The sequence below is a fragment of the Triplophysa dalaica genome, chromosome 23 (genome assembly GCF_015846415.1).
Source record: "Triplophysa dalaica isolate WHDGS20190420 chromosome 23, ASM1584641v1, whole genome shotgun sequence".
Classification (NCBI taxonomy): Eukaryota; Metazoa; Chordata; class Actinopteri; order Cypriniformes; family Nemacheilidae; genus Triplophysa; species Triplophysa dalaica.
The window spans coordinates 5,182,187-5,194,624 of NC_079564.1; the positions used below are offsets into that span (position 1 = coordinate 5,182,187).

General features: G+C 37.3%; 1 protein-coding gene across 1 annotated transcript; it reads right to left on the reverse strand.

Moving 5' to 3' along the window:
- Positions 1–6,849: 6,849 nt before the first annotated feature.
- Positions 6,850–10,908, reverse strand: dtx3la (deltex E3 ubiquitin ligase 3L a). Its single transcript, XM_056738704.1, has 5 exons — positions 10,773–10,908; positions 10,533–10,688; positions 9,342–9,502; positions 7,461–7,669; positions 6,850–7,251 (listed from the first exon to the last, which is right to left on the reverse strand). The coding sequence occupies exons 2-5, from the start codon at positions 10,612–10,614 to the stop codon at positions 7,182–7,184; spliced, it is 522 nt and encodes a 173-aa protein (XP_056594682.1). The 5' UTR covers positions 10,615–10,688; positions 10,773–10,908; the 3' UTR covers positions 6,850–7,181.
- Between the last annotated feature and the right edge of the window lie 1,530 nt (positions 10,909–12,438).

The following is a 12,438-nucleotide window of genomic DNA, read 5'->3' on the forward strand; positions in this document are numbered from 1 at the left end:
ATAAAAACCAGCTGCAATTTTACAATCTGACTATGAACCCAAGCAGACAAAGAACCGATTCAGTGGTTAGAGAGAAATATTGCATGTGACGTGAACGCAGGATAATAAAATGACACAGAATAGCTCTCAGTGCATTCAGCCGGACAGACATTGAGAAACCATGACCTTTAGGAGCAGGAAAATAAAGTTATCTGGGAGAGTTTATTGTAAGGTCAGTCATTGTAACACATTTTTCATTTCCGAGTTGTGTCCAAGACAAACAGACTTTTATTTTGATATAAGTTTGAGTCCTGTGAATGCATTGCAAGATTCTTATCGGTTACCTTTGCTTTCTACACTCACAGGTGGACCTGCATTAGTGCCTTGCTTTTAAATTGACCAATCAGCATCATGTTCTCTGGAATCTGTTATTCTTTTGGTCAATTATTGTGCAGTATATTTTGTGCACTGTATGTCTCCCATCAATCACTTTACCGCATGAAAAAATATTTCTTTATATTTTAATTTCTATTCTATCTATTTATTTGTTGGCAAGTATCTGTGTGTCCTAAATAAAGATTCAATCAAGTGTGTTTAACAATAATGTTCGGCTTATTCTTCACTTAAGGTCAGATGTCAAACTTTTGTATCTACAGTGTATGCATGTATAGCAGTCAACTGTGACGTTCACCATTTTAGGGTTTAAAAACACTGTTATTCTGGGTGGCTTTGTCCCCGTTTGGCAGACACAGAGAGTCCGGGGAGAGGAACAATGGGCCATTGATTTAAGGTAGGCCGAGTCTACGCGCTGCTATTCCGATGCCGTGTAACCGAGGCGATTTGTCACCGTAAAGGTCATAAATCACAAAGTGCCAGGAGAGATTGGGCAGTTCGGCTCATCCACCCAGAGGAGCGGTTTACCCACTAGGACATGCTGAGATCTAGTTTGAGGATGAACATTTTTAATTAAAGCAATTAAAACATTTTGCTTGATGTTTGTGAAATGCTAAACTTAAAACTTAAAAAACATGTCAAGAAATGTCACATTTCATTCCATAATTAAAAAGAAAGAAAAGAAATGAGAAATCATATTTGGCATAAAGAAAGTGTAGTCTATTAGTTATTTAATATTTAAGCATTTATTGTTAGTCTAACAAGAATGTCGGCTTTGACATTGTTTGGGCATTAAATAAAGCACATTTTAATATTTAAATTTTACCACCAAGTTTTTATAACTATAATGTGTATAGTATCGTTTTTCTCATTGTTTTTTAAGAATGTATTACAGTAAATTAACAAACAATAAAGAATAACTAAATAACTAAAATAATTAAATATAATAAATAATGATAAAAAATAAAATAAATGTTACAATAAATTATTATAAATAAATAATAATAAATATGTTTTACTTATAGTTTAAAACTCATTCATTTAAGAAGAATTTCGTGTATGTATGTTTTTTTAAATGCTGCCTTAAATTAAAAAAAAAAATGTCCCTCACTCCTTGATCACATCATTTTTACAAAACTTTCATGTGAAAACAATAAAAATATATATATGATAAATATTGCATGACTAAAAGTCTAGTTGCTGGTACTTGTTGCTTTTCTTTCGGACAATATCTATTAAACCCATTGGCGGAAATACATGATTCGATTACAAATTCTCTCAATAGCAGAATTGATTTATTCTGTCGTCTTTACATCTTTGAGGACACTGTGGCTTCAGAGAGACATTAAGAGATGTCAAGGCCCGTGTCCACACAGAGCCGCCCTTAATAGACATTATGCATGACTTTCTAATGCCAGACTACCAAAAAAAGCTCATACAGATCTTTGTACGGAAGCAAAAGTCACAAGAATAAAGAAGTGGAAAGAATCGTTTCCTATCATTCCATCTCTCTCAGCTGTGCCAAAGCTAAAGGCCACAGACATTTAGAAGCACCCCGCTATCAAGGGGATGTATCAGCGACTCTTTAGAAACCCCGCTTCCATTTAGCTAAAAGTGAGATATCTGCCTTCAGTCACTGTGTGTGGCAGCAGTTTACAGACTGGGACTTAACTTCCAGCACAAAGAGGCTGGAGGTTATCAAGCAGGCTGATCTGTAAGGAAGACCGGTGGGTTTGTGGAGGGCCTGTGTGTACGAGATGAAAAGAGCAGAACAGGGACCTGCTGCGCTGATGAATGGAGCTGAAGGGCTGACGAGTGAATGCGTTCGTGTTGGTGGCTTTATGAAAGCAAGACAACAGGTACCTGGGAGGTTAGCAGACGACAGCATCGTAAATCAAACTGAGACACACGCTCCCCTCCCCGACCAGAGCGTGTCTACACATTTACTGTTCTTTATCGTGGCTCTTTCTCCATCTCTGTATAGCTTTGTGCTATTAAACTAGAAAAAGACCATTTTCCTCATGTTGTTTTAGACCTGTGTGACTTTTCTCTGTACAACACTAAAGGTGAAACATTCTTAAAGGGAAAGTTCAAAAATAAAAATTCTGTCATCATTTGTTCACCCATGTCATCCATGTCCATCAAAAGAAGATATTTTGAGAAATGTTTTGTGTCTATTCAATGGAAATCATTGAGGGCCAATGTTGTTTAGCTGTCAACATTCTTTAAAATATCTTCTTTCGTGTTGCAGAAGAAAGCAACACAAGTTTGGAAGGCTATCAGGGCGAGCAAATGATCCAAACAAAAATGTTTATGAACCTTTTAAAAGATCTTCCGGTCAATCTTTGGCACTGAAGGAAAGAGAGATTTTAAATCTCTCAAAAATAAACCAATAAATCAACATTTGCAACAAAAGTATGATAAAAGTGAAAATAGTCATGCCAAAAGAACAATTCTTCTACAAATCAGACATCAATATGCAATAACAGCTTACCTGGATGTAGAAGTTTTCGAAAAATCATTCACAATCTTCTAATTCTTCAAATAATCATAAATATTATATATATAAAAAAGTGATTTGGAACAATGTTAAGGAGATAAACACAAAACGAAAAGCTTTTCTATTCCTTACACACCAAGTAGAATATCCGTCATCAAAAATTAATATAGTTACTTCTCTTAAATATGCTTCGCAAAGAATTATGGGTAATTTATCTTTCCTTCCCAGTGACATCCTTCCATTCAGACCTCATAAATGTCTCATCGTTCACCTAGGTCTTCATTTCATGTGCCTGTTAACCTGAAGGGACAGCCCTGGCCTATCAGCATGCGTGGACAATGGCTAGAAACACTCCATCTATCTCCTCCTCAAGATTTAGGACTTCATAAAACATTTCCTTCAGAAGATTCACTCTCCGCACCGCTGTGGCAGGTGCCTTTTTCCAGCAGACAATTCCGACCAAAGAGATGTTGAATTGTTTCTCACTTCCCTTGTCGCCAAGGTTTATAGGAGCTGTAAAACAGACTCTGTATGACACAGATGGAATGTGCTGTGTCCGTCAAAACGTTCGTGGTTTTGATGGCGCACAGAATGTCATGACGGTTTGGTTGTAAAAAAATGCCTAAATCACGATGGATGTCTTCAGCTTAGATATTTCATTAAATATCCCGCAGGAGCAGCACAATTAACACTGAGAAAAGCAGGACCCGGGGTGATGATTAACTGCATGTTAACAAATGAATCTATGGGTGTGGTGGCGAGAGGAGAAGAAAGGAGAAGATATTAAACAAGAAGAACAGACGAGACCTGATGAGAGCAGAGGAGAGCAAGGGAGAGACCAGACAGATCAGACCAGAGGAGACGAGAGAAGAAGAGAGGGGATGAGCTTGCGTTAAAGAGATCAAATGTGAAAACAGGGCAGGCAAAAGAAGAGCCATTAAAGGGGTCATATGGAGCGAATACGTGTTTTTCTGTGTCTTTGGTGTGTTATAAGTTACCCATGCATGTATTAGACACGTAAAATTGCAAAAATTTAAGTATCGGAAAAAAATATGCATTTTATCTAAAAGCAAATGCTCAGCCAGACCTGCTTGAAACGTCTCGTGTAACCACACCTAAGACCGCCCAAATGTATACGCAAGTAAGGTGGGCGTACCTGCGAGTACAATTGTTTTGGAACCTGATGTTTAAAATATGGTAAGAGTCGTTCAAATTTCTGGCACACGCTTGCAGTATTCTACCAATCAATATGCACTGGTTAACTGGCCAATCATAGCACACCTCGCTTACAAGTCGTCACCAGTCCGATTCGCCAACCGCTGCAGATTTACATCACTACATATAGTCCTGCCTACGTTTTGCTAGGACGTTAGGCGAAAACTTCACTCTTCTCCCCCAAACACTGTAGTTTGTGAGCCTCATTCGCGGTAGACCAATCACAGTCAGTCAAGAAGTTAGTTAGGAATAACTACCTAATATTATGAAACAAAAGTGTTTTTATACCTTCTATGTACATAAACTTGCAGTTGGACACTCCATAAATCAAAGTACGACCTTAAAATCCCTAGTTATGTACTCTTTAAATCGTGTATGCACATTTCATTACATCTAAAACAATCGATACTATTCGTTTAAACCTGGGTCACATGACTCATTTAAAACATATGAGAAGACAATGAGATATTTAATGTGCCGGACCAACGAGACAAAATGAGACCGAGATATTTATGAGCAGGTCAGATGAGATGAGACTAGAATACACAATAAACAGAAGGCAGAAAACCAGACAAGATTAAACGAGCAGAAGAGCTGACACAAAATGAGAGGAGAATAAGAGATTTTATGAGCACGACAGATGAAATAAGACTAGATGAGAGGAGAAAGAGAGAATAAATGATGACGACAGATGAGACAAAAATTGACGAGATTAAATGAGCAGAAGAGCGGAGATAAATGAGATGAGAAATTAAATGAGCATTGGAGGTGAGATTAAATGAGACGAGAAATTAAAGAGAAGGACGGATGAGACAAAAAGAGACGAGAGGAGATGATAATGCGAAGTTTTATGAGTAGGACAGATGAACTGAGATTAAGAGATGTAATGAGAAGACAAAGGGGAGAAAATGAAACAAGATTTAATGAGCAGAACAGCTGAGCCTGTATGAGACGAGTGGAGAAGGAAGGAGATAGTCATTAGACTCTTCACACTGTAGGGGAAGAATTGACTTTAGGAGTGCAGTGTTGTTGCTGGAGAAGACTCGGTGTGCTCGCATCCATCTTCAGAGTCTGTGACTCAGCCTTTTAATTAACAACTTTGGAATCTGCTTTGTCTTCTAAAAGAGACAAAGTCTAATTGTGCTTCAAATTAAACAGCCTAATGAAAACACGCCTTCAGCCCATTCATCACAAGCACACCGTTCAGCCCCCCAGTGGGCAAAACATGCCAAAACACCACAACACTCGTGGGAAGGATGAGAACGATTTCTAATGAGAATTTGAACTTTGTTTTTCTTAATGAAGGGCTGTTGGTTTCTCTGTTAAGGGAAGAGTCATTACAAACAGATGATTTCAACATGCATCACTTTAACTCTGATCAATTCGACCTGTGAGGGAATGACAACGCTTTTGCTTTTTTTGTCACACATAGACTGTATTTTAAGAATGACTGCGTCACAGCATTGCGACTGAAGGCTATCCAGATTCAAAGGTTGCTTCAAAATGCGACTTTATTCCGGTTTTAAGGATAGAACGAATGTATCCTTTATAGCCTCGGATAACTGAGATTCACCCAAGCCGTCTAACATACATAATTTGAGAAGGATAGTCATTAAAGGAAGGAAGTGCATTTTAACTAAAGATTATGAGGGCACACGTATTTTAAAAAGAGAAGGATTCACATTGATAAACTATTTACAATAAATGCTGCAATATTTCATGAAAAGGTCAACATTATCATGTTTAATTTCACTGGGACTTTAAAGGTGCAATCTGTAACTTTTTACATGTACGTTTATGCAAAACTATTTACATTGCATTAAACATTTGCATTCAGGTACGTGGGATCAAACCCATTACCTTGCAGTTTCCAGCCCCGTGCTTTAACCACTGAGCTACAGGAAAGTTTTGGGTTTTAAAATTTGGGTTAAAAACAGTTAAAATATGATCTTTATTTCACAAGAGAGTGAACACAAAAAAGATTATCACTGACACGATCAGTCTCCATTCACTTTCATTGTATGGAAAAAAAAATGAGTATTATCAGCATTTGTGTCGAAAACAGAACAAATAGAGAGATAGAGAGAGAGAGAGAGAGATAGAGAGCGAGAAAGAGAGAGTCATACAGGTTTGAACAGACATTAGGGTGAATAAATTATGTACATAATTTTTGAACTGTCTCTATAAGATGGGATGTGTAAGAATACAACTATATAACTGGAAATTCCAGCACAGCATTCTCAAGCTGGTTTGTGACACACTCAGACAGAATCGGGCTCCTCCAGGTCAAAAACAGGGGGCGTGAGGGGGAGCGCAAGAAACACGTAGATTGAGGGAGGATGGGGCAGGAACAGATTTGATAGCTGTCAGAGCCGTGGTGGCGGATGACAGTCAGAACGAATGACTCCTGGTGGATGGTCCAGGAGAAAGTGGTTTAAGAACGCCCCTGGAGATGACGGGTCTCTCTCTAATGGGGCCTGCCAATCCGATTACTCTTTATTGTGTGTATGAAGCCTGGTGTGTAATTCAGTTTGAGGAGAACAGAGGAGCAACGTCAGCCTGGGAAAGTTCACATTCGGCAAAGTGCAGATGCGTTTCAGGCGAGGGAGAAATATTGCAGGGGATGTGTTGACTTCACCTGGCAGGATGTGAACATTGGTGCGGAGGAGAATGCAATGCTTGCCGTCTTTTAACTTGTCATTTTTTTAGCAAATAAAGAATTTCACACATTTTAAGTGTAAACTAATAATTGAAACTCTAAACAGAATTTCTCCATTTTATTTAATTTAAAATAATTGTAAAACTTTACAACCACAAGGAGTCAACAAACAGTAGCTTAATTATTCAGAATACCATACTACTTCCTGTAAGAAGGCTTCCTTTTTTAAATAGAAAATGTTATAACCTTACAAACAGACAGAAACAGATTCTCAAGAAGCTTACAGAAAAGATCTCTTCTGAACTGGCAAATTCAGAAAACATTTCGCACATGACAGTGACCTTCTTCATAAATATAAAAACATATGTGCCTTCAACCTTCATATTCTGGTCATAGTGAGGTTAGTAATCCACAGTAAAAGTAGCTCATCTTGTTTCATTTGATCCCCTTTTGCTTTAGAACTTTCGTCACTGTTTTAAGGTAGTTTGGATCCGGATAGCCCAAGCTGAAACATTCAGATAAAACAATTACGACCATAACTAGATGAGAATTTAACCAAACATTACAGATGCACTAAGCAATGTCTTTAACAGCGATTTAACAGTGGTCCTGGGATTTATACTGACAACAAGTTTGTGTGAAAAAACCCACTGCACATTTATCATTCTGTGTATTTACATAAAATTAAATAACCTCAAAATATATTTTTTATACCTCTCAGGCCCCCTGTCCATGGGTTTTAGGGGTATATCTGCAGGTGACACACAGTATTCACCACTGCTGTCGGCCACCACAGTAAACACCATCTTGTGTTGGAAAGCCACATCCAGTAGCCGCAGAATCTTCGCCCCTGTGTTGTTGTTGGGCAGGTATGCCACAGAGTCCAGACCCTTGTATCTGTGTCCGGGATGTGGATGTCTGTCCTGCAGGGGGAGTTACTCATGGTCATCACTCACATATTACAGCAAGTTATAAAACCTATTTCTTACACAAAAAGAAAGCGTTATAACCACTCCATAGGGGTTAGCATGCATGATACATTGAGTTCTGGTGCTTGTGCAGGCAACATGGGTTTGAATGTAGTTTGTAATTTGCTACCTCCTCAAGTAATACATCCCCCCCCCGAAAAAAAAACAAGAACAGCAGACATTTAAAAACATTAAATAAGACAAAAGTTAATCAAACAAATAAGAAATAGATAGCATTTAAAAAGCTGCAATGTGTCACTTTTGCGTCTACAGCGGCGAAAAAATGAAGAGACCATATCAATATCAGTTTTCTGATTTAAAATGCATTTAGGTAAAATGATTAACTACTTAAAATATTTCTTACAAATGTAAAATAAAATATACTTCCCATTTGCATTATATGCAGAAAATGACAACTGGAGAAACAGGTCAAAATAAGAGAAAAGAGGCTCTGTATGTTTTCAGAACTCAAATACAGAGAAGAAAACAAGTTCACATTCACTTTTAAGCAACACAACAGTAATATTTCTACATGTATTTAGGAAAAGTTTGAAAATTATTTTTTATGTGATAAACTTGATTTGTATACGTCTTGTCATGCTTTCAGACTGCCGTTGAATGACTTGATGTCAGTCCTGAGGTTTGATTTTGGACTGGAATGGACACAATATATCTAGAATGCTTTTTTTCACCTCCTACAGGCTAGATAACTGTAATGCACTCCTCATTGGGATCTCTGGCAAATGCTTCAAGAAGCTGCCGTATATTCTGCAAGGATCTAATGAGGGTGCGCAAGTACAATCATATCACTCCCATCCTCAAATCCCTTCATCGGCTTCCTGTCTCTTAAAGGATTCAGTACAAGGTTTCTCTCCTCACTCATCAGTGTAACTATGGTGATGCCCCTCCCCATCTCAAGGAACTTCTCACTCCACAAACCTCAACAAGTAGCCTCCGCTCTGCCTCAGCACATCTCGTCAAACCCACCATCGGGCCTTATGCTCAGGAATGCTCTCCCTGACCATCCGAGGACAACGCAATCGCTGGGTGCTTTCAAAAGTGGCCTTAAAACTAACCTTTTTAGACAAACTTTTTTTCGTCTTTTGTTTTTAATTTGTAGCACTTTGGGATTCTTTTTCATATAAAGTGTGTTATATATCAAATAAATTATTATTATTATAAAAATGCTGATTCTCTGTCAGAAAACCGACTTCTTTTCCTTACAACTTAAACTTTGAACTTCTTCACCACATAATCTTCCTTGTTCACCATGTTAGGAGCAAACACGCACATAGTGCGAAATGTTTAGATCTCATCTGATTTAAAAGGAAAAACACATTCATACTATGCCGGACAACACTTGAAGATCAGCCACAAACACAAACACTTCAGGCATTATCATAACAGGGGATTCAGCTGTTATCAGCACACATCCATCATTGTCTGTAAGTGCCCTGCAGGAAGTGTGTGAGAAACAAGTCGAACAAGATTCCACGGAGAAGAGAAAGAAATAACTGAGATGCTTTCGAGCGTAATCATACTGCTTACACAAAAGGTGTGTCATTTCACTTTGTCTTGGATACCTATACATTGTCAAAGTGATACACTTTAAATGACATGAGCTCACCGACTGAATGCCAGCTTCAAAATGAAAGGCGATTTGAATGGTGTCACAGTCAGAATGTCCCTGCAAGCTTCTTCTTTCGAGGGTCCAACTCATCTGGCCTTCGGGCTGGTTTCCTTCCTTTATCAGAGTGCCTTTTTTGTTATTGTTTGTTCCATTAGATTCTGCTCATATGGTCATAACACACAGTAAAAAGAAAAAGCCAATTAAAACCAATACATTTCTTTCAGGATACGGAAAAACACTGTACTTTTTAAATGATTAAATACTTTAGTTGACAAGCACTTTTTTATCCATTTTATTGGTTAGATATGTGCAAAGGGATGGGTACTGAAACCATGTATTAAAAGAGCCCCGGCACTAAATTATGAAAGACCGAAGCATCGATAAGCTCTGATTGATTCTGCTTTGATAAAATTGAGGGCTTTACTTGCATAGGACAAACCTGTCCATTAAAATACATTTAAATATAAAAAATGCATTCATTTTTATGCGGGAAGCTATGATGAACCAACCCACTTCTTTTAATACTGCTGGTCTGCGCTGAATACAATTTATTTTACATTGCAGAAAATAAAGCACTGTTATTCTTTTCATTAATTCATTATTTTTGGTCTTATTTTTTATTTTAAAAAAATATCCAAAAGCACCGATAAGAAAACTGTAAAGTACCGGACCAATAACCAGTATCGGTAGGAATAGTAATGCCGTTAAAATCTTAACGATACCCATCCCCAAACATAAAAGGTGACAGATAATAATGATTTAAAAAAAAATACAGAAATAAGGTCACATGGTTTTAGAAGGACAGCATCGATATACAGTGTATAGCATCTGTAAACTTAGATTTCTATGCAAATAATTCATTTCTCAGAGCTAACCTCAGTTCTCCAAACCATATTTTGCTATTAATATTTTAATATGTTAAATCAGTTCTACTTAAATGTTCAAAGGTGCCCTGCAGAATAACCCTGTGCTTGTAGTTCATAACATTATAAAGATGTTACAGTAACTTTGGCAACTATAAAGTGTTCAAATACATTTTGCAATTTATTTTGCAATAAATGTCACTAGGTTAAGTATTTTGCTATACATGCAAGGACATTTAAAGAAAAATAAGAACAGCATCCCAGTACTTCTGTATGAAGTGATACTTTCATTGTCATGATCAGTAGAAGGAGCTCAGAAACTCACGGATCTCTGTCAGCGCTGGCGGGCCTTTGCCCTTCAGGTACCTGGAGCAATGCATCTTATCTTTGCTCTGTGAAGACCCCATGATCCAATCAAAGGAGCGATGAATTCACAGGTCAACAATCATTGACAGAAATCGTCGGTTGTTTATCTCTAAAACTGACACAAACAAAAGTTTAAATTGGGTCATTTGTCACAGATAACTAGTATACGCAGATTTCTAAATGTTAGAGTTTGACTCACCAGACACTTGCTTCTCTCTTGGACTGTGGGTGGAGTGCTCATCTACAGGTTTCAGGCTTCAGCAGGTTTTTAACATTAGTTTCTGTCACAGATAGCTTTATAAACACAAACATTCGGGAATAAATAAGGAAGTGAAGACAATTGCAGTTAAACCTGTTCTGGTTTAGTCAGCTGAGAGAATGGGTGGAGTTTTATGACACTTGTGTTAGGGTTTTACATGATTAGCATTGAAAGAGGTTTTCTGTTTCTGTTCCACATTTGCTTGGATGAGGGGTCACTTTTGATGATTTTGATGAAGATGATGGTTATTCACACTGTAGAGTTAGAGTCCAATCTCATACTTGAGACATTATGGATAGCAAGCAAATCTTCATTATCTTCATTTTATTACATTAACATATAAACTTCCAAAATAATTACTTTATAACTGGAATATTCTTGCACTAAATCTTTTTTCTAATGCTTTTGACAGAAAATGTAAGGTTTAAAGTGCATTTTTTTGGGGGCATCACATTAAAACCATGATTATTGATACCATGAGAAAAACTATGATAATATCGTAAATCATTCGGAACCTGTTTCAAGTTTTGGTTACAAACTCTCTAATCCTTACACGCTAATTTTTAAGTGTGATTTGTTGACCAGCAAATGAGAAAACACGAAAACAAATTTAAAGATGAATTTTACTTATTGCATTATTTGATCATTTAAAAATATATAAAGAAAGAAATGAAATATTTATGGTGATATTATTGTAACTGCAAATTATTTTGGCCATGGTTACCGTGAAGTGAAAATCTGATATTGTGACAGCCCTATAGAGTTTAATAAAAATAAAAAATTTCATAAAATATTCCAGCAAAACTCTGATGCCTGCACTCCTGCTTCAAACTTTCGAACAATTTCAAATTAATTTTATGACGCTCTATAGTCTCGACTTGTACCTCACGGACACAATTCACATCTCATGAGGTTTCAGTGGTCATCAGACTCTTACATTTATATAGATCTGTTCCTTATCAAACACAGAGACATTTGTCAAACTCTATAAAGTATAGAGAGTTCTTTTCCAGAAGCATGGAGAGAAATATGAGTCAGCTAGTATGTGAAGCCGCGGGATCACCGTAGAGGCTCAGAGTGAGATGAGACGGAAGTCTCTAGGCTGAGAAGAGATCGAGAATTCCTGCTTTCAGTAGAAAACAAATCCAGGGACATGAGAAGACACAAGGATCAGCTGATCTTCAGACCGACATGAGCGTACTGTTTCATTGCATTCTCTTCTCAGTGCAAAACAATCAGACTTTTTTTATATTTTAGGCTGCTTGTGCACATTCTTTTCTGCTAGACTTTCAATCACACACATACAATTTCACCTTTTTCTTTTTGCTCTCATATACATATTGATTACAAATGCTAAATCCGTCATTGAATATTTTGGGGAGCATTAGTCCTGATGACTTGATTAGAAGCGCATGGAGCTCATCAGCCTGATCATTCACACACGCACACTCGTGACCGAGAGAATCGTCTGATTAATGATATTGATAATCACGTGCTTTAACAAAAACTATATCTATAAAGAAATACTCACATGTCTCATGCTCTTGCAAGCCTATTCTCCAACCTGTCACTGTGAAGCCTTTAAAGAAACCATACAGGTTTAATG

Bases quoted from the DNA above. Each gene is read 5' to 3' on its own strand.
- dtx3la (XM_056738704.1), bottom strand. From the start codon at position 10,614: ATGGGGTCTTCACAGAGCAAAGATAAGATGCATTGCTCCAGGTACCTG. The intron at 9,503-10,532 runs GTGAGTTTCTGA...CCATATGAGCAG, and splicing joins GCCAGCGCTGACAGAGATCC to AATCTAATGGAACAAACAAT. The intron at 7,252-7,460 runs GTATAAAAAATA...TGAATGTTTCAG, and splicing joins ATGGACAGGGGGCCTGAGAG to CTTGGGCTATCCGGATCCAA.